General features: G+C 44.6%; 1 protein-coding gene across 1 annotated transcript; it reads left to right on the top strand.

Annotated features, from left to right (window-relative positions):
- Window positions 1–3,210: 3,210 nt before the first annotated feature.
- Window positions 3,211–25,019, top strand: LOC147460935 (cyclin-B1-2-like). The gene is made up of 4 exons (XM_086508619.1): window positions 3,211–3,412; window positions 23,503–23,603; window positions 24,589–24,686; window positions 24,763–25,019. Exons 1-4 carry the CDS (start codon window positions 3,218–3,220, stop codon window positions 24,861–24,863), a joined length of 495 nt encoding a protein of 164 aa, XP_086364745.1. The 5' UTR covers window positions 3,211–3,217; the 3' UTR covers window positions 24,864–25,019.
- The last annotated feature ends 309 nt before the right edge of the window (window positions 25,020–25,328 follow it).

Here is a 25,328-nt window from a genome sequence, read left to right as displayed (position 1 = left end):
TTGTCTTATAAGACTAGTTCTCTTTTTAATTGTGCACAAATTTAAATAGTATGCATGCTTAGAATCATGTTTGTGATGACGACGTCTCTCAAACACCACGTAGAATCTGTCACTCTACTTTGGGAGAATGAAATGGACTAAAGAGCAGACATGCTTGCGACAGGTATGTCTCCTAAGCACCAAATGGATTGGTCATCCAACTTGGAAAGATGTCGTAGGGTAAAAAGGGATCCTCTATTCGCTAAGTAAGATTGACTTATGACTAAGGCTTTATCTCTTCTACCTCATAGTCGAGGACAACTGTGATTTCAAGAGAGAGGTAATGTCATAAAATCTAATATCTAACCAACCCAAATGATTTTCTCATATTAAAGTGATCATTTAATGCGGGAGAATAAACGGGAACAAGGGTTAGGATATAGACATATGCTTATAGATCTATCTCAACACGGGCCCAATGGTAATGGGGCCCAAATGAGACATGGTCTATCAAAGAGCAAGGCTAGCCAATGGAGCATAAAGACCTTAGGGTTAGCTTCATTGAAGACCTCCAATAGTTTAGTGTAAAAGTCCTTTGACCTTAGGTAGGCTAGGACTGAGCTTCAGGTGGGAACCCGGGCCAAGCTTAAGGTGCTTGACATGCCTGATGATTGAGATGCTTGAGGTGCTTGATGACTGAGATGCTTGAGGTGCTTGATGATTGAGGTGCTTTTCATGCTTGAGATGCTAGGGCTGTACTTGAGGTGAGAACCCAACCGAAGCTTGAGGGGCTTAAGGGCCAAGCTTGTGGTGAGAACTAGGCCCAAGGTTGAGGGGCTTGAGGTGGCATAAAAGTCAAAATGAATCCCTACAAGGAGGGAGAGAGCCATGCAATAAGGGGGGGTGGTTGCTTGACCACTCTCTCTCCCAAAGGGCACCCCTTGCCCAAGGGGCAAGTAGGACACATGTCAAGCCCCCAGCCAGGTTACCCTCATGGTGTGCCTAAAGACTATTGGTTGGCCCAAGGTTGAGGGGCTTAAGGGCCAAGCTTGTGGTGCGAACTAGGCCCAAGGTTGAGGGGCTTGAGGTGGCATAATAGTCAAAATGAATCCCTACAAGGAGGGAGCGAGCCATGCAAGAAGGGGGGATGGTTGCTTGACCACTCTCTCTCCCAAAGGGCACCCCTTGCCCAAGGGGCAAGTAGGACACATGTCAAGCCCCTAGCTAGGTTACCCTCATGGTGTGCCTAAAGACTATTGGTTGGCCTTCCAAGGGGTGCAATGATAATTTAGTGGATTTAATTAATTGTTTTAGCATTGATCAAGCCCCCTCTCTCAAAGGGGAAAGGGGGACACTTGTCCCAAGGCTACTCTTGTTGCTCGGTATGACTCTTTCTTGTGATTGGCAAGTATGAGCTACAAGGGGGGGTCGACCAAAGCAAGTAGGGGGCGTGCTTAGGGGGTATACTCTCCCACGCACACTCACACACACTCTCATTGTGTGAAGTGCAAAGTGCAAGAGCTCCCTCTCCTTCTCCAAGTAAGTAGAGAGGTTGAGAGCCTACACCAACACTTTTGGCTATGGAATGCAAATCCAACCAAGAGCCATGCTTCAATGCTTAAGCTTGCCATCTTCTCCATCTTCATTACTATACTATTATGTATGCTAGCAAGAAGAATGATGATAAGTGAGCAACTAGTTCTTTCTCCTATGAAATGTTTCTTCTTCCTCTTCCCTACCCTCATTCCTTGCTAACTCTCTCCACCTTCAAAGGTGTTTGAGGTCTTGGTACTGAGGCTTGGGATAGTTAATGCTTTCCACAAAGTTTATGTTATGCTTGTGATGCATGAAGCTTTCCATCTTCATTGCATCACCTAGGTCACAAGGAACACAAAGATTGTATTGTAACAAGTCTCTCTTGATGGGAGAAACCATAATACAAATGCCTATTGGAGGGGGGACCGGCTCACATAAATCGAGTTCTCAATTGTTGTTATGTTCTCTAAATTCTCTCTCTTGCAAAAGTTTTGTTCATGCCAAGTTAACTAAATGCTATGTTTATGTTGCTACCATCAATTATGCTCACCCGCTATGCTCATAAAGGAATTTCACAAAAGTACTCTCTTTAATTTTCGCTACTCTCAAGTTAATAGGCTAATTCCATTACAATAGCCATTCTAAAACAACATGATGCTTCAACAACCACAGCATCTAAATCTCATTATGAAATTGTTATCACTTTTTGATTTATTTTCTCTAGAAATCGAGTGTCTTGGTTTGCATTGGTAATCTCTTGATTGATAATACGAATCCCTTATAATTTCATTCCAACTTAGCCCTTAATAAGCAAATCAATATGCACACATGTAAAAAGACACAATCACTACTCTAGGCATCACATTCGCAATCATGCTTTGCTATAAGACATTTCCAATACGAAATATTTTCTCTTGTTTGAATTATTGCCTAAATGCATAATTATTTCATTAGAGAAAGACTCACTTTCAAAACTCTAGAGCCTTATTTGTCCATGTGTCTTGTTTTTTCAAACGACACCTTCACTATTTTTATCGTATCAGTAGCCCAAAGATTATTTTTGCCATCTCAACATTAGCACTCGTCACTCTCACATAGGGGTCATTTTTTTTTGCTCAGAGTTACGCCTTTTTATGCGTGGCCTATCTTCTATTGTTTTTCTTCTGATGTGGTACCCTCAAGAAAGCATTAGGAGTTCTTGATGGCCTTCCTGTCAAGAATATCATCACTTGGAACATGTTGATTGCAGCATATGCCCAACATGGCAATGGCATGGAAGATGTGGGCTATTTTTAGTAGATCATAGTGATATACTGCAAGTCAAGGATTGTTGGGGAAATATGTCATTCTTGGTGATCCTTTGACCAATATGTGAGTTATGCCTGGCCTTTCTATTGCTATTCTTAATTTGACCTGATACCCTCAACAGGAAAGCACGAGGAGTTCTTGATGGCCTTCCTGTTGGGAATGTCATCACTTGGAACGTGTTGATTGCACGATAGCCCAACATGGCAGTGGCATAGAAGCTGTGGGCTGTTTCCAGTGGATGTCATAGAAATAATACTTCCTGTAAGCTTAAGACATCTCGAGACATTCTCTAAGCTCTTGTCTATTGCACTTGGTTTTACTCACGTTTAACATCATTTGCATCTATCCTAGTTAAGTATTTAAATGCGTGCCCCCTCCTTCCCTAAGAATTCCAATGTTCCAATTGCGTGCTAAAGGAGCCACGCTTGCCAACACACACAGAGAGGGAATGGCAATGGCGATGAACGAAGAGACGGGCACGTCCCTGCCGTTTAATCCGACCCACCCGCATGAAACGCTTCGTCACGGCCTTACCTCCTTCAAGCAGGAAGCGGTCCCCGCCCACCCAGTCGAGATCGTTCAATCCAACGTGCGTGAGTTTTTCATTCGTTTCTAGCTTCCCACACACATCCAAGTACACACACCACACATCATGATGTCAGAGGTTTGTTCTTTGTTTTCTCCACGAGATGAGCTACTCTTTCGTTTAGATTTGTGTGGTTCAGTAAGCTTTGATTGATGCAATTGTGCTGCCTGAATGACACAGAATAGAGCAATCTTTTTTAGGCAGAATGTAGAGAATTGTCTGTTTAGTGGATAACAGCTAAACGCTGGGCAAATTCAAGTAGCCTCCACTTGCTAAGACACCCCCCCCCCCTCCCCCCCCCTTTCCAACACACACACAACCCCCAATACATATGGATTGCATGACCCACATATGCTCCCCCATGACCCCCACGAGCTTGATAGATTGGTGAATAATAGAATATGTCCATCAGAAATTGGGTGCCCTCTACAAGTGGAATAATATTGGCAAGAGTCTAGACCAGACCACATGGGCACTGGATGTTGAGATGCTCATGGGATCATGCACTGGATGCTTGGATTTGAGAGGCTGAGGGCTGAAAACTGAAATCGCTAGGGAACTCTACGTGGATTTGCAACTACGAGAGGTTATGGGCTGATCTACTAATGCCGATGTCGAGGGTGCTGATGAAGATGATGTTGATGGGCTGAACTCTAAAAACACTGGCTGATCTGGCGGCAATGAGGCTGGAAACTGCTAACGCTAGGGCTGATAGGTTGCTGCCAGGCTCATCACGGTAAAGGGTTGAAAACATTGGTGAGGATGGCTGAAATTCAAATGCTGATGATTCTGCTGGAAAACACTAATGGATCTGCTGATGGTGCTTGAAAACGCTAGGGGTTGATGCTACTTTGAGTCGCTGACTGCCCATGAGATGGTATTGTATTGAATGCTCAAGGGGTGACCAAGGGGTCACTTGTATAGTGCAGAAGATGGTTACCCCACGACTTCTCTTCGAAAATGTCACTTATCAATAATAGATTATTAATAAGGGGATGCATATGCACCAAAACTACCTAGGCAATTCTAATGGCTAGGCTTCTAAGTCGGAACAATGTAAAGGTGGCAATGGAAGATGCAATGAAGACAAGAACTGACTCGTGATCCGATGGATACCTCAACTCCGATCTAGAACTCTTGCAATGCCACATACACGAACAAGGTACATGTGGTGAAGAGAGATCACTAAGGTAGAAGAGAGGACATTTGAGAGAGAGAGAGAGAGAGAGAGAGAGAGAGAGAGAGAGAGAGAGAGAGAGACTCTTGGTGAGAACATCTGCAGGGTTATCCTGTGTATGGATCTTAGTCAAGCTGACTAGACCATCCTCCAATACCTGTCGTATGAAGTGGTACCGCACATCTATGTGTTTGGTACGTGCATGAAACATGGCATTTTTGGCTAAATAGACAGCACTCTGGCTATCACAACCCAACACGGGTGTATGAGCAGGCATGCCAAGTTCGTTTGCAAGTCTGCCCAACCAAATGGCCTCTTTTGAAGCCTCTGTGGCTGAAATATATTCAGCCTCAGTAGTACTCAATGCCACAATTTTCTGCAGTCGTGAACACCGAGAGACAGCACCACCAGCAATAGCAAACACATAGCCACTAGTGGACTTCCTGGTATCCAAGTCACCTGCCATGTCTGCATCACAATATCCCTGCAACTTGAAGTCACTTTTGCCATAACAGATACACTTTGATTGTGTACCTTTCAAATATCTCAGAATGCATTTGACAGCTTCCCTATGCGCTTTGCCAGGATTCGACATGTATCGACTAACAACTCCCACTGCATAAGCAATGTCGGGATGAGTAGCAACCATAGCATACATAAGAGAACCACAAGCTGATGCATAAGGGATTCCCTTCATTGCTTTCAATGTTACCTCATCCTTTGGGCAATCTGCTTTGCTAAGCTTCGTGTATGGAGGTAAAGGTACTCCAAGAGGCTTAGCATCAGCCATATTAAACCTATCAAGTACTTTTGCAATGTACCTTTCTTGAGATAAAAACAACAATTTCAGCTTTCTATCTCTTTTAATACGCATGTCCAAAATATGCTTTGCATCACCCAAATCCTTCATAGCAAATGTTGAATTTAGCTTACGTTTTAGAGCATCAAGACTAGTCTTATGTTTCCCGGCAAGCAGCATGTCATCAACATAGAGAACAAGTATGATGGGACTGCCATCTTCATCCCTTTTCGTATACAAACAATGATCTGCATGGCTGCGTTTAAAGCCTTGAGATAGCATAAAAGTGTCAAACTTCTTATACCACTGCCGTGATGATTGTCTCAAACCATACAAAGCCCTTTTCAGTTTGCATACAAGTTCCTCACGTGTAGGAACTACAAAACCTTTAGGTTGTTTCATGTATATGTCCTTTTCAATGTCACCGTGCAAAAACGCTGTCTTTACATCCATTTGATTCAATTCCAAATCAAGCACCGCAACGAGAGCAAAAAGGACATGTAAAGTTGTAAGCTTTACAACGGGAGAAAAGATTTCTTGAAAATCAATTCCTTCTTTCTGTGCATATCCTTTTGCAACCAATCTTGCCTTGTACTTGGGTTTTTCATCCACAATCTTAATCTTGTATACACATTTGTTAGGAAGAGCCTTTCTCCCTTTAGGCAATGGCACAAGATCCCAAGTATCATTTGTATACAAGGATTTCATTTCTCTTGCATTGCAAGCTCCCACTTACTGCTTGACTCACATGTCTTTGCCTCTTTATACGTAAGAGGCTCTCCCTCATCTGTCAACATAACATGATGCAAAGAGGGGTCAAAGCGCTGTATCAACCTTCTGACACGAGTAGACCTGCGTACCCAATGATCTACATTCTCAGGCACAGGTTCTACATCAGGAGGCAACTCATTTTCAGCATGCTCATGCTGCTGAAAATCATTTTCAGCCATGACAGGTGGCTGTCCATCTTCATTTGGAGCATCTAAATCATGTCCTACCTCTTCTGGCTCAAGGTTAACCGGCTGATTATCAATTTCAGCTTGCGGTAATGCATCCTGGGGCTCTTTTTCAACATCAATAGGTGGCAAGAGAGGCTGAAATTTGACCGATTTCTTGTCAATTTCAAAAGATGTAGCATTTTTCAGCAATTTAGCCTCATTGAACACTACATCTCGGCTGCGTACTACCCTCTTAAACTGAGGCAACCATATCCTGTAGCCTATTTCACCCTCTTTCCCATAACCTAGGAAGAGTCCTTGAATGGACTTGGCATCTAGCTTTGTCCTCAAGTCATTACGAACATGGACAAAAGCCTCGTAGCCAAACACTCTCAAATGATCATAAGAGGCAGGTTTGCCAGACCAAACCTCCTCTGGAATGTCATTTTTCAGCGTACTGTTAGGAGAGCGATTGCATACATGAACTGCAGTTTTCAAAGCCTCTCCCCAAAACCCATGAGGGAGATTAGTCGTGGACAACATGCAACGCACTCTCTCACATAAAGTACGGTTATACCTCTCAGCCACACCATTAGAAGATGGATTATAAGGGGCTGTCAACTTCCTTTTAATCCCATATTCTTCGCAATAACGCTGGAATTCAGCAGACGTTGTCAGATCTCAGACATTTAAGCTTACGACCCTTTTGCGTGGTCACAAAAGCATGAAACCTCTTAAATGCATTAAATGTCTCACTCTTATTCTTTAACAAATATGCCTAGCCTTTCCTAGTGCAATCATCAATGAATGTAACAAAGTATAATGCACCACCAAAAGACTTAACAGGCATCGAACATACATCGGAGTGAATTAAATCAAGAGCATTAGCTTTGCGCGAGACACCAGAATAATAAGAAGACTTCTTTTGTTTACCATACAAACAGTCATTACAAAAATCTAACTTGGTGCCCAACCCTCTTCAAAGAGGAGAGCACATCAAGTCCCTTCTGGCTCATATGGCCAAGTCTTTTGTTCCACAACTCCAAATCAGAAGCAACTTCGGCCACTGCAAGAAACTTGCGAGGTAAAGCTTTGCCATGTAAATAGTACAATGTACCACTCTTGCATCCCTTGACAATGAGCATTGATCCCTTAAGCAACTTCCATGAACCCCCAGCAAAAATGGTTGTATAACCCTGTGTATCCATCTGGCCAACAGACAATAGACTCTTCTTGATGCCTGGTACATACCTTACATCTTCAAGCATAAACTCTTGGCCATTGTTTAATGTCAAGCGCACAGTGCCCATTCCTTCAATGCCACAAGCATGGTTATCCCCAAGGTAAACCTTGCCATACTTGCCTGTATGATAAGAAGCAAAACACTCCACAGATGGAGTCACATGAAATGAGGCACCCGAATCTACTATCCAAGACTATGTAAGGCCATCATTTGCACTTAGCAATGCATCAATGACATCTCTACGTGAGATAAGCATGTCTTCTGCATTTGCTACAACAAAATCTGAGGGGCATGAAGCTGCAACCAAGATCTCCTCACTGTCGGATAACTCTGTGATAACCACACTAGAGGATACATTGACAGTCTCCGAATCCTTGGAGGAGGTACCTGCTGATTTTTCCCCTTTCTTATCCTCTGTCTTCTTCTTCTCCTGTGATTCCTTCTTTCTTTCCTGCTCTTTCTTGAAATACCTGCAATCTGGCTTCTTATGGCCTTTTCTGCCACACTGATAACAAGTCACATCCTTATTCCTAGACTTGCTTTTGCTCCTGTTTTGAGTCTTGGTACTTGTATTTTGCTTCTGACTTCTGCCTCTCGCATTGTAAGCAGAACTGCCACCTTCCCCACCACTAGACTAGCGTCTAATTTCCTCATTTAAGACGGAGCCTCGCACTCCATCATATGTGAGGTTGGGGCTATTACTCAAAGAAACCACAAGCGTTTCCCAAGCGTCTGGCAAAGTCATCAACAAAAATATGGCTTTCAACTTGTCATCAAAAGGTTGAAGCCCAGTATCTTGTAGCTGACTCATAACACTGGTGAAAGCACTTAAGTGCTCAGAAGCCGACTTGGCTTCGTCAAGCATCATGTTCACCAGTTTGCGCATCAAATGCACCTGATTCACAGGGGTGGCATTCTCATAAGTGGCCTTCAACTTATGCCAAATTGCATGTGCACTGTCCAAGCTCTTTATATCCACGAGAATGTCATCGGTTTGATGTAGGCCTTTGCCCTCTTGTTGAGCTTGGCCCAATCCTCATCCGGCATATCCTCAGGCTTTACAGCCAAAAGGGAGTCCTCACAATCCTTGAGGAACAAAATCCCCTGCATCCTGTCCTGCCATAGGTCAAAACCTGTACCGTCAAATCGCTTGATTTCCATCAAGCTCTTGGCATCAGACGACGAGGAAGTAGAGGCCATTTGCACGGATAAAAATGCAGCAGAAAGTGTCTACACAAAATCTGAAAATTTCCAGTGATCACAATGTACCGTACGTTGCATACAATGTGCTGAAAATTTCAGCAATTAACAAGTATCCCCAATGCGTACTTGCATAAACCCACAAAAGGCGTACATAAACCTCAATTTGTGTACATAAAAACAGTCCAATTCTGAATTTTCTGCAAATTTACTGTTTTGGCGCATCAATTTGCATCAAATGGACGGAGTGGGAAAAACAATGGGTATTCACGGGAATCGATTTAGAACACCTGTGTTTTGCTGTTTTGACTTGTAATTTTCTGGTTTTTACCTGTTTTGACCTAATTTCAGCCTGGTTTAAGCTGTTTTGGGAACCCTAATCACCCTAGGTGACACCGGAAGCAAGGGGCTTCGCGATGAAAGCGGAAATTTGACGCGAGAGAAGCCTTTTGCCTGCTGTCCATTAACCTGCGCAAAGCTTCTGAAACCCTAATCTGGCTCTGATACCAATTGATGAGCGCGCGACGGTGTGTGCAAGTGATAGAGCACGCGAAGATGTGTAGGCCTTGAGGCTTGAAGCGGAGGCATTGTGCTGCAGAAGGGAAGCGCTAGCAGAACGAAGAGGGAGAGAGAGAGGGCTCACGTTTTTGGGAAAAACTCAAAACTCACTTGTGAGTTTTGGGTTTTCCCACTTTTATTATAAGTGACCTTTAAAAAATGTGTCCAGGTTCAATATGAACCTATATTGAACCTGGACAAAGTATAAAAATGTACAAAAAGGGGTTATTTAGGCCTTTAACCCAACAATGCCACATACACGAACAAGGTACATGTGGTGAAGAGAGATCACTAAGGTAGAAGAGAGGACATCTGAGAGAGAGAGAGAGAGAGAGAGAGAGAGAGAGAGAGAGAGAGAGAGAGAGAGAGAGAGAGAGAGAGAGATTTGGGAAACTCCATGCTGATAACAAGCTCCTCATACTAGTGACCAAGGGCAGTCCAACATAGATTTGTCATGCCATATGGATAGACCCGAGGTACACACAACTGCAATCGCTATCGACATTGCCAATTGCTCTTGCACACGTGACCATTAACACGGTCTCAACATGGGCATCCAACCTGAAGATGCTCCTCCTCCTGACACAGACTTAGGTTTGGAGAGAGAGGTTTGCATCCTTCAAGGCTAGCTACAGGATGGCTTCCCTCTATAGGGTGATACATCTCTCCTCTCCTAGGTCTGCACCATCGAAGGAGTGCTCTGCGTCTGCCTGAGAATGCATGAGGAAGGGATGTCTTGACATAGGGTGCTCAACCCCATTAGGAGAAATTCATGTCCTTCTCTAGTTCCTCGAGGATATTTTTCACCGATTATCAATGTTACAAGTCACATAGGCAACCTGCCATTCATGTCTTTTCAACAGATCGGAAGTTTCCTTATCTGAGAATGTGTTAAGTCAATTCCGTCTTCTCCACCTTGAGAAGAATAATCTTCCTAGAAATCAATCTAGATATTTGTGCCTGCGCGTAATCTGACGTAGTTAGTCCTTAGGATATTAAACCTCTAGAAGCCTCCCGTATAGGGTATGCCCAATCATAAAGCATTAATCTCATGTTAAGATGTCTTCCTTTGGCTATAACGTGCACATCTAACCCTATGTGTGCGTGGACAAGTTGTTCCTACCTCTAGGGTTTAAGAAGCCTAGGAAGTGTTCTGGCAACCTTGTGAGCCTGTGCACAAGCTGTGCATGTCCAGGCACTTAGAGTAGTTGCATATCCTTTGATTGCACACATCACAATCATTAGTACCAATACCCAGTACCCAGCATGAACATTATCCACCGTATTGACCCAGTTTGTGTCACGTGACACATCCAACCCTATGTGTTTGTGGACAAGCTACATCATGACAAGGGTTCAGTCAGTCCAGTCAGTTTAGATTTAGAAGTGATCTGGCACTTTTGTGGGTCTATTCGTAGACCGTGCATGCCCAGTCACTTAGTGTAGATGCATATCCTCTGGTTGCACACAGCATGATCATCAGAATTCCCATCAAAATCCATTAGAATCAGTTAGGGGAATTTTCCAGTGCATTTAGCCTATTTTCCCTATTTTTGACATTTTTCACTTATTATTTTTAAGTGACTTTCCAACAAAAGTAGGTAGGGCAATTTTGCTAAGTTTGTATATAAGCAAACTAGAGCTAGCACTATTTGGCAGAAGAGGCAGCAGGAGCACGACTCCCAAAGGCTTCTAGCGTTTTTGCTCCACAGCATCTTGGCTAGCGTTTTTGGACAAGACACCAGAGATCAGCCAGCGTTTTGCATTTGCAGAGCCACGGCGACAAGACCATAGCAGATCAGCCTAGCGTTTTGCATTTGCAGAGCCACGGCGACAAGTAGATCAGCCTAGCGTTTTTGCATCTGCAGAAATCCCGGCGACGACAGAAACTCCATTTTCAGCCCTAGTGTTTTTGCATTTGCCAACAACCTCAGCGTTTTGCAGATCTACCGCGACAGAATCAGCCCTAGGACCAGCGTTTTCAGCTTTCAGTAGTTAGACATCGCAAATCAAGTCCCGAACCTCGCAGATCTCACCTTCCCGCAGCAGTTCCTCGCCGCACGGTCAGTTTCCGCAAGGTTTACAGTTTCAGCCCGGAAAACACAGATTTCAGCATCTGCGTTTTCAGCGCGTCGTCGTCGCATCGTCGTCACCGACATAGAGTCAGAATTCAGCAGATACAAAATTTGCAGATTTCAGTCCATAGCGTTTTTGAACAGCAGTAGAAAGATTGCGGATTTCAGCCCTTAGGTCGACTTCGTCATCACCGTCGTCATCGTCGACATAGCCTAGACTTGCATTTGTCTCATGCATACCATTTGTACCAGATTGTGCAATCATAAGTAGACCACTCTCGCCGACGAGAGTGGGGCCTTCGGAGGAGGGTTTTACGTCTCTGGTGTCGTATCTCTCTTCTCTCTCTATCTCTTAGTCTCATACACTTGCACGCACAGTGTCCATTCACTTTGTTTGTGATCATAGCACTTTCCATTAAGAACGAAAGGCTCTCCCTTCCATAAGAACTAAAAGGAGCCCTTGAGCACAGTTCGGAGCACTCATCTTGAGCAAAGCGCAAACAATCATTCCGCTGCACCTTACATTCCTCAACATGCACCTTCTCAGCAGGACCCCAAAGGCTTCTAGCGTTTTTGCTCCACAGCATCTTGGTTAGCGTTTTTGGACAAGACACCATAGATCAGCCAGCGTTTTGCATTTGCCGAGCCACGGCGACAAGACCACAGCAGATCAGCCTAGCGTTTTTGCATCTGGAGAAATCCCGGCGACAGAAACTCCATTTTCAGCCCTAGCGTTTTTGCATCTGCCAGCAACCTCAGCGTTTTGCAGATCTACCGCGACAGAATCAGCCCTAGGACCAGCGTTTTCAGTTTTCAGCAATTAGACATCACAGATCAAGTCCGGAACCTCGCAGATCTCACCTTTCCGCAGCAGTTCCTCGCTGCACGGTCAGTTTCCGCAAGGTTTACAGTTTCAGCCCGGAAAACGCAGATTTCAGCATCTGCGTTTTCAGCGCGTCGTCGTCGCATCGTCACCGACAGAGTCAGAATTCAGCAGATACAAGATTTGCAGATTTCAGCCCATAGCGTTTTTGAACAGCAGTAGAAAGATTGCGGATTTCAGCCCTTTAGTCGACTTCGTCATCACCGTCGTCATCGTCGACATAGCCTAGACTTGCATCAGTCTCATGCATACCATTTGTACCAGATTGTGCAATCATAAGTAGACCACTCTCGCCGACGAGTGGGGCCTTCGGAGGAGGGTTTTACAATGTCTCTGGTGTCGTATCTCTCTTCTCTCTCTATCTCTCAGTCTCATACACTTGCACGCACAGTGTCCATTCACTTTGTTTGTGATCATAGCACTTTCCATTAAGAACGGAAGGCTCTCCCTTTTATAAGAACTAAAAGGAACCCTTGAGCACAGTTCGGAGCACTCATCTTGAGCAAAGCGCAAACAATCATTCCGCTGCACCTTACATTCGTGCTCATCCATGAGAGAAACGTGCTGAACATACAATATGTCATGCCTAGGAAAAGGGATCACATAACGATGCTGACTAAAATATAGGAAACGATCACGAATGAAACACTCGAACAATGCGTGCGTATCAATCATGCGAACACACAATACTTCCTGTGATGGTTGTTTGGACCAAGGCTCGAGAGCCAAGATCGCTTCTTCGGGATCTATCGAATCTTCTTGTGGGGGATCTGTGGACCTCGACTCAAAAGCCAAGATCGGTTCTTCGTGATTGATCGAATCTACAACGAGGTTAGCTTTGCTAGAAAAAGCATCATCCTTGTGAACAATCACATCATCTTCATGCAGCTCATCATGCTTGTGAGAAATCACATCTTGATCATGCGAAACATCATGCTTGTCATTGTCATCCAAATCATTATGCAAATCATTGGCATCCAAATTATCATGCTCATCATTGTCATTCAAATCATCATGCAAATCATTGTCATGCAAAATCATCATGCTTCTCATAATCATGCAAATCCTGTGTGTCGTGCTGTGGAGAAGGAGAGACTGAGAGAGTCCTTTTCCTAATCCTGTTGAATCTGTGCCTGCATTTGAGAAAAGAGTGGCAACATCTCTTGCATTCGTGCTTGGGTCTCGCGGTCATATTTTGCTTGTCTTGCTTTGGCTTCCAAGCGTGCTTGCTCGTTCTCACGCGCTATGGCTGCCATTTTTTCTTGGTACCGGCGTTCTATGGCTGCCATGTCTTCTTCGTAGGCTTTTCTTTCTGCTTCTCTTTCTTGGTCCAACTCCCTCCATAGGAGTTAGTGCAATCTTTGTCATAGATGGAAAAGGGGGAGGGTCTGAAAAACCTCCTGGTGGGGAAAATTCTTCTTCGCCTCTCTCATGCTCATCACCTCCAAGCGAAGTATCCATTCCGCTTCGAGTGATGACCATTCTGCAATCGTGGGTTCTTGTGGGTTCTAGGGTTCTTAAGTTCACGAGGAACTTGGGTTCTTGGGGGTCTTGGTTCTTGAGGTTCTTGAGTTCTTGAGGTTTTCTTTCGCTTGCAAATCGCGTTTGAGAAGGATCTTCTCTTCACCTGAGTTTTACTCTTTTTTGCGGGTGCACCCCTTGGCGGCCTTGCGCTCACACCAAGGTTGCTTTTTCCCACCTCACGTCGATTGGCCGGCCGCTAAGTGCATGGTCCGCTCTCAATGAGTGAAAAGAGACACAAGGGGATGCTAGACAAGCCCTTCTTTCTTGGGATTCTTGTCACTCTTCAACAAAACACGATTAGGAATCGACACCCCCAAGCGAACTTGGGTTCGTGCGACCTCAACAAGCAAAAAAAATTCTTGTGATTCTTTCCTTAAGTAATACAGAACACTGCCAAAGCTCTGATACCAATGTTAGGTGCAACGGAATGATTGTTTGCGCTTTGCTCAAGATGAGTGCTCTGAACTGTGCTCAAGGGTTCCTTTTAGTTCTTATGGAAAGGAGAGCCTTCCGTTCTTAATGGAAAGTGCTATGATCACAAACAAAGTGAATGGACACTGTGCGTGCAAGTGTATGAGACTGAGAGATAGAGAGAGAAGAGAGATACGACACCAAAGACGTTGTAAAACCCTCCTCCGAAGGCCCCACTCTCGTCGGCGAGAGTGGTCTACTTATGATTGACAATCTGGTACAAATGGTATGCATGAGATTGATGCAAGTCTAGGCTATGTCGACGATGACGACAGTGATGACGAATTCGACCTAAGGGCTGAAATCTGCAATCTTTCTACTGCTGTTCAAAAACGCTATGGGCTGAAATCTGCAAATCTTGTATCTGCTGAATTCTGACTCTATGTCGGTGACGATGCGACGACGACGCGCTGAAAACGCAGATGTTGAAATCTGCGTTTTTTGGGCTGAAACTGTAAACCTTGCGGAAACTGACCGTGCGACGAGGAACTGCTGTGGGAAGGTGAGATCTGCGAGGTTCGGGACTTGATCTGCGATGTCTAACTGCTGAAAACTGAAAACGCTGGTCCTAGGGCTGATTCTGTTGCGGTAGATCTGCAAAACGCTGAGGTTGCTGGCAGATGCAAAAACGCTAGGGCTGAAAATGGAGTTTCTGTCGCCGGGATTTCTGCAGATGCAAAAATGCTACGCTGATCTGCGGTGGTCCTGTCGCCATGGCTCTGCAAATGCAAAACGCTTGCTGATCTGTGGTGTTGTCCAAAAACGCTAGCCAAGATGCTGTGGAGCAAAAACGCTAGAAGCCTTTGGGGTCCTGTTGAGAAGGTGCCTGTTGAGGAATGTAGGGTGAAGCGGAATGATTGTTTGCGCTTTGCTCAAGATGAGTGCTCCGAACTGTGCTCAAGGGTTCCTTTTAGTTCTTATGGAAGGGAGAGCCTTCCGTTCTTAATGGAAAGTGCTATGATCACAAACAAAGTGAATGGACACTGTGCGTGTAAGTGTATGAGACTGAGAGATAGAGAGAGAAGAGAGATACGACACTAGAGACGTTGTAAAACCCTCCTCCGAAGGCCCCACTCTCGTCGGCGAGAGTGGTCTACTTATGATTGCACAATCTGGTACAAATGGTATGCATGAGACTGATGCAAGTCTAGGCTATGTCGACGAGACGACGACGGTGATGACGAAGTTGACCTAAGGGCTGAAATCTGCAATCTTTCTACTGTTGTTCAAAAACGCTATGGGCTGAAATCTGCAAATCTTGTATCTGCTGAATTCTGACTCTATGTCGGTGACGACGATGCGACAACGACGCGCTGAAAACGCAGATGCTGAAATCTGCGTTTTTTGGGCTGAAACTGTAAACCTTGCGGAAACTGACCGTGCTGCGAGGAATTGTTGCGGGAAGGTGAGATCTGCGAGGTTCGGGACTTGATCTGCGATGTCTAACTGCTGAAAACTGAAAACGCTGGTCCTAGGGCTGATTCTGTTGCGGTAGATCTGCAAAACGTTGAGGTTGCTAGCAGATGCAAAAACGCTAGGGCTGAAAATGGAGTTTCTGTCGCCGGGATTTCTGTAGATGCAAAAACGCTAGGCTGATCTGCTGTGGTCTTGTCGCCGAGGCTCTGCAAATGCAAAATGCTGGCTGATCTGTGGTGTCTTGTCCAAAAACGCTAGCCAAGATGCTGTGGAGCAAAAACGCTAGAAGCCTTTGGGGTCCTGCTGAGAAGGTGCCTGTTGAGCCGTGCTCCTGCTGTCTCTTCTGCCAAATAGTGCTAGCTCTAGTTTGCTTATATACAAACTTAGCAAAATTGCCCTATCTACTTTTGTTGGAAATTCACTTAAAAATAATAAGTGAAAAATGTCAAAAATAGGGAAAATAGGCTAAATGTACTGGAAAATTCCCCTAACTGATTCTAATGGATTCTGATGGGAATTTTGATGATCATGCTGTGTGCAACTAGAGGATATGCATCTACACTAAGTGACTGGGCATGCACGGTCTACGAATAGACCCACAAAAGTGCCAGATCACTTCTAAATCTAGACTGACTGGACTGATTGAACCCTTGTCGTGCTGTAGCTTGTCCACGGACACATACGATTGGATGTGTCACGTGACAGTTTGTGACAGCGTGGGAAACACCTCTTATAGGTCACTTAATTTATCAAGTGACTTATTTATTTAACTAAATCGTGGAAGGTTGAGAGGAAGGTACTCTATCCATCCTTTTGTAAGCAAGGCCCAGTCGCTAGAGAAGAAGCAGGACACAACAAGGCAGGCACCTGCAGCAGAGCAGGCAGGCACCCACAGGTTCTCAGCGTTTTTCTTAGCAGCTCAGCAAATTAGCGTTTTCAGACCACAACCACCAACGTTTTCAGTTTCTAGCCTTAGCCTCGCGAGAGCCCGCAATGACCATTGCAGATCCTTGCCGGTTTTCCCATCACGATCCCAGTCAGCCTGGTGTTTTCAGATTTAGCAGAGATCAGCCAGCTTTTTGCATTCTCTGCCTTGCACGACTCGGCGGTTGCAGATGAGTCCCGCAGTACCGCCATAGTAGCAGATTCCCAGCAAGACATCTAGCATTTTCAGATTTCAGCATTGACCTTGTCCTTGTCGTCGACATCATCGTCGTTGTCGACATTGTTGCCATCAAGTACCACAGCATCTAGAAGCATTGTACCAGACTTTGTGTAATCTAAAGCAAATACCTCTCTAGCAATAGAGAGGGGGGCCCTTGGAGGGGGGTTTGGGACCCCATCTGGTGCCGTCTCTTCTCTCTCTCTCTAGCACTCTCTTGCACACTCACTCAGTTTGCATTCCACTCGTGTTTGGGTCATTTCACATTCTCTCATTAAGACTCTCCCTTCCCGTCAGTAAAAAGGAACCTTGAGCACCCACTGATCACTCATCCGGAGCCATACACCAACATTCACTTCCATTGCACATTACATTGGCAAACGAGTTTGTCATCTTATCATAGAAAGTTCTTGTTCAGGGCCTTTGCTCAGTGTAGGCAGATTGTTTTGATCCGAAGATCCCTTGTGCAGTGCAACACTTCTTTTTGTGTTTTCCTCGTGCGGGTGTTACCACCAACAATGTTTTTCCGACGCCTATTAGCGTCTCTTCCTTGCAAAGATCACAAACTGGTGATGTGGGTGCTGTACACACATGGCTGCCCACTGCACACACACACTCGCCCTGGCTGCCGGTTGCAGTGACACGTGGCAGTGGACTGTACGGACAGGCCCGCGTTTTGCGGCCCAAATCACGGAAAAAGCACTGTTGACATGGCGTACGAAATTTTTGGCTGCTTTTACGTGGGCTGGGATCCTACGCAAGGGGGGAGAGAGAGAGAGAGAGAGAGAGAGAGAGAGAGAGAGAGAGAGAGAGAGAGAGAGAGAGAGACTTTTGCTTTATTTTTAAAAGCTTTTGAGTTTTCAGCTTTTAGGGGCTCTACTTTTTGGCATCCCTTGTAATGAATAAATAAGTGGGTAGGCCTCCCACTTCTCAGAGCATCTAGACGCAGAGTCCAAGAGTGAGAGCCTCCCACTCACTTGTACTTTGAGTTGCAGATTAATACAAAAAGAAATACCAAGAGGGGCGCCAGTCTTTGGGGCCAATATCTCTAGGCATGGAACTCCGCCGGGGGCCAGTGTCGAATCAATTGTGAACTGTGAACTGTTTTGAAGTTAATTCTTGTGGTGTCGCGGTAGAATCTTGACTTGGAGTGTCCAAGTCTGTTACAGTTGTCACAAAGTGATGACGTGGCTGTCCGCTCTGCAGAAAACCCTAACCCTAACTATGGAAAATCAGAAACCCTAATTTGTTGAAACCCTATCCCTAACTGCAAAAAATCAAAAACCCTGATTTGCTGGGAAACCCTAACCCTGATTTGCTGATCTGGCGGGCTGATACGTGGCAATTGTACGGATCCTCGTGTTTTGCGGCGCAGTTTGTGGAATTCTGTACGGCAGTTTTTGGGCCTAGCTTTTTGGCATTGCTTTTTCCCACACAATGGGAGAGAGAGAGAAAGCCTTTTTGCTTTATTTTACTGAGAGAGAGAGAGAGAGAGAGAGAGAGAGAGAGAGAGAGAGAGAGAGAGAGAGAGAGAGAGAGAGAGAGAGAGAGAGAGAGAGAGATAAAACCTTCTGCTTCATTTGTTTTACAAAGCTTTTGAGCTTTTGATTTCTAGCTTTTGGGGTTCTGCTTTTGGCATCCCTTGTACCTTTAAATATGTGAGCAGGCCTCTCACAACTCAGAGCATCCGGAGGCAGAGTCTGAGTGTGAGCGCCTGCCCGCACTCTTTAATACAAAAAGAAATACCGAAAGGGGCGCCAGTCTTTGGGGCCAATATCTCTAGGCACGAAACTCCGCTTGGCCAGTGTCGAATCGATAGTGAACTGTGAACGGTTTTGAAGTATCTATTTGTGCTGTCGCGGTAGATTCTTGACTTGGAGTGTCCAAGTCTGTTACAACAGTGGTATCAAAGCACGGCCGATTTCTCTTCTACCGGGAAATCCGATCCCTTTTACGCGGCACTTATGGATTCAAGCAGAGATCAATCGACTTCCTCTGCATCCGGATATGCGGGAAGAGATCACGAAGAAGATTCACGGGAGGAGTATGGCCCGCCTCGGCCTACTCAGGCGGAGCTTGAATAGATGGAGCGTCGACGATGCAACAAAGATGATGCTAAATTTTGCGAAGGGCCCGAAATTTGCAAAATTTATGAGTCAAACCTCCTTCGACGAGGTGCACTCACAGTGGCGGCAACCCATAGAACCACCCCTCAAACCGGCACTCAAGAAACCTCCTACTCCAAGGATGTATACAGAGCAAGAATTAGAAGAGGTGGTTGATGCACGAATTTCTCAGCTTTTTGACGCGCAGAACAGAGCAGAAAAGCACGACAAAAAGCAGAAGAAAGGAACTGACTTCCCGGGGTATTTGGGTCGTCAGTCTATATTTGCATCGACAAGAAAGCAGAAGAAGCGTGTCCGATTTGAAGGAGTATCTAGTTCTTCTTCTGAGAGTTCTTCTAGCTCCTCTGACTCGAGCGAAGAAGACAGAAAAGGGAAAAAGCAAAGCAAAAAGCAAAGCTTCAAAAAGGGCAAGAAAAAGGCAAAGAAGTCTAAATCTCGCCCAGTTGTTGACAGTTCTATAGAGGACTCGTCTTCGGATAGTTCGGACTCTGACGACAGTAGCTTTCATTGATGAATGTATCGCAAAACCTTGTTTCGCAAGACCCATCAATTCTTGAATAGAATTCGAGTTTTGTTCCGGGTAGTAGTCTCGGATCTCTGTAGGGAGTCCGCAACAAAACTGCTCAATCTGTTCCTTAAAAGAGACCTTCATAAATGAAGAGGTTGGTAGAAAAGAGTTTCAAAATCTCTTGCAATAAGCGTCCAAAGAATCTCCCTTAGTCATCTGAAGATGATGCTAAGCGGTTCGTATATCTCGTTCGTACTCCCGAGTCAGCCAAGAAGAAAATAAAGAGCCTTTTGAATTTCAACCATGTAACTGGAGCTTCCTTCCTCAGAAGAAGAGTGGACCACCATGTTCGAGCATCTCGGAACCCAGAAAAGGATTCTAATTTAATCACTATCCACCTTCTTTAAAGTCTTGTGTTTTCTTGCTCGTCTTTAAGGAAGTCATATTGGTTGGCTCTGTAGAAGTGCTTCTTTTCAAGAGTGCTTGTCCATGTCTTTCTGCGAGTACAGGTTTCGCTTTTCTGCACTCGTTTGTCTTTTCAGCTGTCCTTCCTACTTTAGAGGAGAAGCGATGGCCACACGCCATCTCGAGTAAATCTTATCAATCGGGTAATTCTTCAGGTGTTTCGCCAATCTCGGGTCTCTAGAGCACTTAATCAATCTCTTCACACATATGCCAATTTGCACTTGACGTTTGTACTCCTTTCTAGCAAACTTGTTCGAATTTTTTTTGCCCACATCTTCATTCTTTTCTTTAGTTCCCGTGCCTGCTTTTCGACTTTTCTTTGCCTTCCCATTGAGAGGTGTCATCTTTGTCAGATTCTTCACAAGAAACCATGTGTAATCTGGGATTCTTTATGGCTTTATGCCGTGTAATACAAAGAGATGAAGACGGGAGCGCGCCCGATGTGTGATGTATGAAGGGTGGAGTGGCTAATAAGTCCGGGGCCGGGACACGAGGATTCTTTCCCAAAAGCTATGTGCGTTGCAAAATGGATCGGATCCTCCTTAGAAGAAGAATCTTTCTGTGCTCTGATACCACTGTAACAAGCTTGGACACCCCAAGTCAAGATTCTACCGCGACACAGCAGAGATTCACTTCAAAACAGTTCACAATTCACAATTAGGTCGACACGGCCCGGCGTAGTTCCGTGCCAAGAGGTATTGGCCCCAAAGACTGGCGCCCCTTTCGGTATTTCTTTTTGTATTAATGTGTGTTCAAAGTACAAGAGAGTGGTGGGTGCTCACTCTCGGACTCTGCATCCAAATGCTCTGAGAAGTGAGGCCCTGCCCACTTATTTATTGGTACAAGGGATACCCAAAAGCAGAGCCCAAAAGCATTCAACTTTAAAAGCTTCTTAAAATAAAGCAATTGAGCCAAAAGCTGCCATAGAAAACAGCCAGCGTAAATCCAGGAATTACATACGCTTTGCCACGTCATCAGCTCCGTAACTTGCGGAAAATCCATACGGATGCCACGTCAGCTTGTTAGCGGGTTTTGCAACGGAAAACGCGGAGATCCGTACTGTGGTCACGTCAGCCTGCCACGTGTCATCCCGCGGTCTGCTGCCATGCCATGTCACCCATTTGTGACATCACGTGCTTGAGACCTGTCCCGGTCCCCATGTGACTATGATTTGATATCTCTCTCTCTCTCTCTCTCTCTCTCTAAGTGGTTTTGAAGTGTTGGAATGTTGCCAAGTGTGTAGTTTGCAGCTACCTCTATGTTTCCGTCCGGTGATTACGGTGGTATCAGAGCACAGCTTGCTCTCTTGCCCTCCACAAATGAGAGCACAATCCTATCAACATGGACGGACTCCGGGAGATCACATGCCGAAGGAGGAAATCCACCTAGGCCATCCACTCAGAGGCACCCTGACGAGACACTCATGCCCAATACGTGGTACGACAATTGGTATATTTAATTGAACAACAAAAATAGAGATCAATGGATGATAGGATTGACTTTGAACGTTTGCAAAGCTAATTGGGTACCTTAAATCCCCTTGTTAACCCTGTTATGCCACCACAACCCTCTCAGATGTACTCTTCTTTTGTGCCTCACCCTTCTTGAAATCAACCGATTACCTCTTCAGGAGAGAGCTCTCGAGATGTGTGAATTTCTTAGGGGCATTTTCAAGAATATGGCCTCAGGAGAACGACCGCATGTGGCTCTCGAAGCACCACTACTGTTACTGTCTGCACCTCCATCCTATGTCCCACCACCACCTACAATGCCCTCCTATTCATCAGATGGACACCATCACCATCATCACTTCCAATTGTAAAATTTTGGGACGTCTATCTGGTGTCGAGTGGCCGAAGGGGTTAGGAATTAATAATCCTAACCCTACTAACTTATAAAGTTGTGTTGAGGGGCCTGAATCAATAAAAAGACACACACATAGTTCAATGGCGTAGAGCCATGACACGTGGCAGGTTGTATGGCAGCTCCGTAAATTGCGCTGACATGCTGACGTGGCAAGCCATACAGACAATCCCACAAATGGCTTTGACTGATGACGTGGCTCTGTTGTAGGGACTTTTGCTTTTTATGCTGGCAGCCAGGGGCAGATTTCACGCAAGATTTTTGGTTGCAGATGTTTTTAGGATTAAGTGCTTTTGGATCTGATGCCTTAAGGGCTCTGGTTTTGGGCATCCCTTGTAAGTTTATAACTGCCCTAGGGGCCACTCCTTGGGAGCATTTGGAACGCAGAGTCTCGGAAATAGTCGGACCCTCGGGAGTTGTACCTTGTCGAATCAATAATAAAGAAATACCGAAAGGGGCGCGAGTCTTTGGGGCCAGTGCGTTTTGGCCCGGAACTTCGTTGAGCTGCGTCGTTTGCTCTCTCTATATGTTATTCAAGTGGTTTTGAAGTGTTAAAGTGCTGCCAAGTGTGTAGTTTGCAGTTATCTCTTTGTTCCCGTCCGATCCCTTGCCCGAAGTGATCAGGATTACTACATTAAAAGACCTTGCTGCTTACCTAAGGGCTTTAACTTTTTGAGAAATAGAACAATGTGTGACATCTAAATACATCTTTTCGCATTTTAGGCCAATAAAAGAATCTTTCTACTTTTTCTGAAGTGGGAATCATGTTTTTGTGCCCACCCATGAGTGCATCATGTCCGTCATCCAGTATGGCTTCCCTAAGAGAAGGGAAGTTGTAACACACAAAGACGGTGATGAAAATACAAGAGACTATCACAAATGAGATAGTTGCTGGGTCCTTGGGCAGCAAGACCCTGCAACCATTGCTTATCAAACTCAAAAAGGTGAATTGTATGATGAATGGGGCAGCAACCAGTGCAATGACAACTCTCTTTGTGCGTGGACAACCACCTGCTCTCATTGGTGCAGTCGTAGTTCTCTTACGGAAGCAGCCTCAATCTGCAAATCAATTCTCTACGCTGGCACACCGAGCTAGTGTGCATGTCACACTTTCTATGTATTAGTTCATTCGGTTTATTTCTATATTTAGTGGTAGGCTTTGCTTTGGCTGTGTTTGCCTTGCATGTCTAGAGCCATGGTGGAAACTCAGTGTGCAAGTGTTTGCATTGATGTATTGTGTATGCGCGTCGCTAATGACAATATGGTTCTTGCTGATGACTGCCTTGAGTTTATAACTTGCACTTTCCTATAAAGGTGAGTCTGGGCTTTTCCTGTTTCATCTATGTTTTTATAAATATAAATTATATGGAACATTGCCATGCCTATGTGTGGAGACTGCTGTAAATTGCATGTACGGATATGCTGTGGATTTTCATTATGGATTTGTTGACGGTTATGAATTTGTAACAAACTTAATATATTTGAGGGATTACAGTCTACAAAGTGGAAGGTGAGAAATAATGCTTATGTCAACATAATGGCAATGTAGGGTAAAGGTCCTATGCCTCTCTAGATTTCTGGAATTGCAGTGCTATTTAGGTTAAATGCATGATGTGCTGGTTTATTTATTAGTTCTTTGGCAAGTTTTTGATTCTTCCATCTGATTCGTCTGTTGTGTTGTGTAGTCTGAGAAGCATCACAGACAAACACAGCGGTCTTTGCTCGAAAGGGCTTATGGGTCAGCAGTTCCCTTGCGGATGGATATTGACAGGCAGATTCTCTCAAGGTATTTTTGTGTTTTAATGGAGAACGTGGATCTGATAATCTTTTGTTCTTTGCATTGTTGATTATGACTTAAATGCAAGCAATTTTCAGGTGGGCAGCTGGCAATAAATAGCCATACTTGTCCTTTTAGACCTTCAAACGTCACTAGGGCCATAAAGATGTAGATATCAAAGTACTATTGTTTGACTTCTCTGTGGGGTAAGGCTAATGTCAAAGTGTGTCATGAGAGTGGATGTTATGGTGCCACAGAGAATTGAGATTAAACATGGCAAGCTACCTTTATAGTAGACTGATTTTCATCCCTAGAGTAGTTGATTTACTTGGACAAGGGTTTTTCTTATTTATCAGCATTAAGTTTTGGTGCACAGCTCCTGCTGCCAAGAAAACAGTTTTCACTGTGATTGTAGGTCCTCATCAATCACATGTTGTTTATGACTCTGTAAAGAGAGGAGGGAACTCTTTTGATAGGGATGTTTTGGCAAGCTAGTAATTGATGAGGGCCGAACTTGCTAGTACAATGCAAGCAGCATTTATGGACTCGAGATATTTGAAGGTTAAGATAGTTGCTCCTTATGTAGGGGGTAGGTTAATGGAGGTGGAAAACGAGGCTTTTTCTATTTTGGCCTACATAGGGCCCTATTAGTAAAGCATGGAACTCTTGGGAGAAATTGTGAACTGTTGGGTAAGCTTGTCAATTAGTGCTAGATGGCAAGCTAATGACGGCAACCCTTTTTTCTTCCTTTACTTGTATGAGGGGCATGAATTAAGCATACTCTTTCGTATATGTAGGCCAATGGAGAGAGTTGACATTTGCTTTCCTATTTCTATAAAGAGGGATATTGAGTAGTGGGTCACACGTTTCATCCTCTTATGTAGGCCATTATGACTTTTCACATAATTGTCATCGGGGGGAAAGGGTTGGTTGGATTGAAGTCATTGCCAGTTTGTCTTTATCTGAAGTTTTGTATTCTTCCTCATCTCTTCAGGTTTCAGCGCCCTCCGGGCCTGTTACCATCCTCGATGTTGGGGCTACATTCTTTGACAGGAGAGCTGGATGAATTCGGTTTTGAAGATTTCTTGAATGGTACAGCAACCTTTTACATATTTGTAGTTTTGGCTCTCTAGATGATGTGAACTGACTCCTCTGCTGTCTGCAACAGATCCTCAAATATCTGAGTCCTTGGTTCCTATGGACATGCATCTGCGTATGGAGGCGCAGCTTGGTCTCTCTAAGGGGCCAGCTGCTCGTACTTTCCTATAATTTCTTAACATCTCATAGCAACGCTCTACTCGAAAAAAGTAAAGATTGTATCTGATGACGTTTTAAGCTCTCAAGTGCTGAAGTTTTGAAAGACAAGATTTGCTAAAGAAAAGGATTTGTCATTTAATGAGTTAGGAAGGAGTGATGATTGAATCATGTGCGGATTGAGCATTGAATTAAGGTTATGTGTGAAAGTGTTCTTGCCGTGTGAAGTCACGTCTGTTATGTTCAATTTGACCCCTTAACCTTCATGAGGGCATGCAGATTGTTTTATTCGAGTTTTTTGACATACATAAGGCCTTAAATAAGCATGGGACTGTTGGATAAAGCTTGTCAAATAGTTCCATATGGCAGGCAAATCTATTTTCTTTCTTTTTCTTGACGTTTTTTCCCCTATTTTATGAAGGGGACATTGAGTAGTAGGTCACTCACTCTCTTTCTCATGCGCTTATGTAGGCCATTGTG

Source organism: Adiantum capillus-veneris, chromosome 3 (genome assembly GCF_014529385.1).
Source record: "Adiantum capillus-veneris isolate H3 chromosome 3, ASM1452938v2, whole genome shotgun sequence".
NCBI classification, from domain to species: Eukaryota; Viridiplantae; Streptophyta; class Polypodiopsida; order Polypodiales; family Pteridaceae; genus Adiantum; species Adiantum capillus-veneris.
This window is presented reverse-complemented; position numbering and strand designations above follow the sequence as displayed.

What these genes read in the sequence shown, in the direction of transcription:
- LOC147460935 (XM_086508619.1), top strand. Translation starts at nt 3,218, where the DNA reads ATGTTCCAATTGCGTGCTAAAGGAGCCACGCTTGCCAACACACACAGA. An exon ending in GACAGGCAGATTCTCTCAAG is followed by an intron (nt 23,604 to 24,588) that starts GTATTTTTGTGT and finishes TCATCTCTTCAG; the next exon opens with GTTTCAGCGCCCTCCGGGCC. An exon ending in TTTTGAAGATTTCTTGAATG is followed by an intron (nt 24,687 to 24,762) that starts GTACAGCAACCT and finishes TGTCTGCAACAG; the next exon opens with ATCCTCAAATATCTGAGTCC.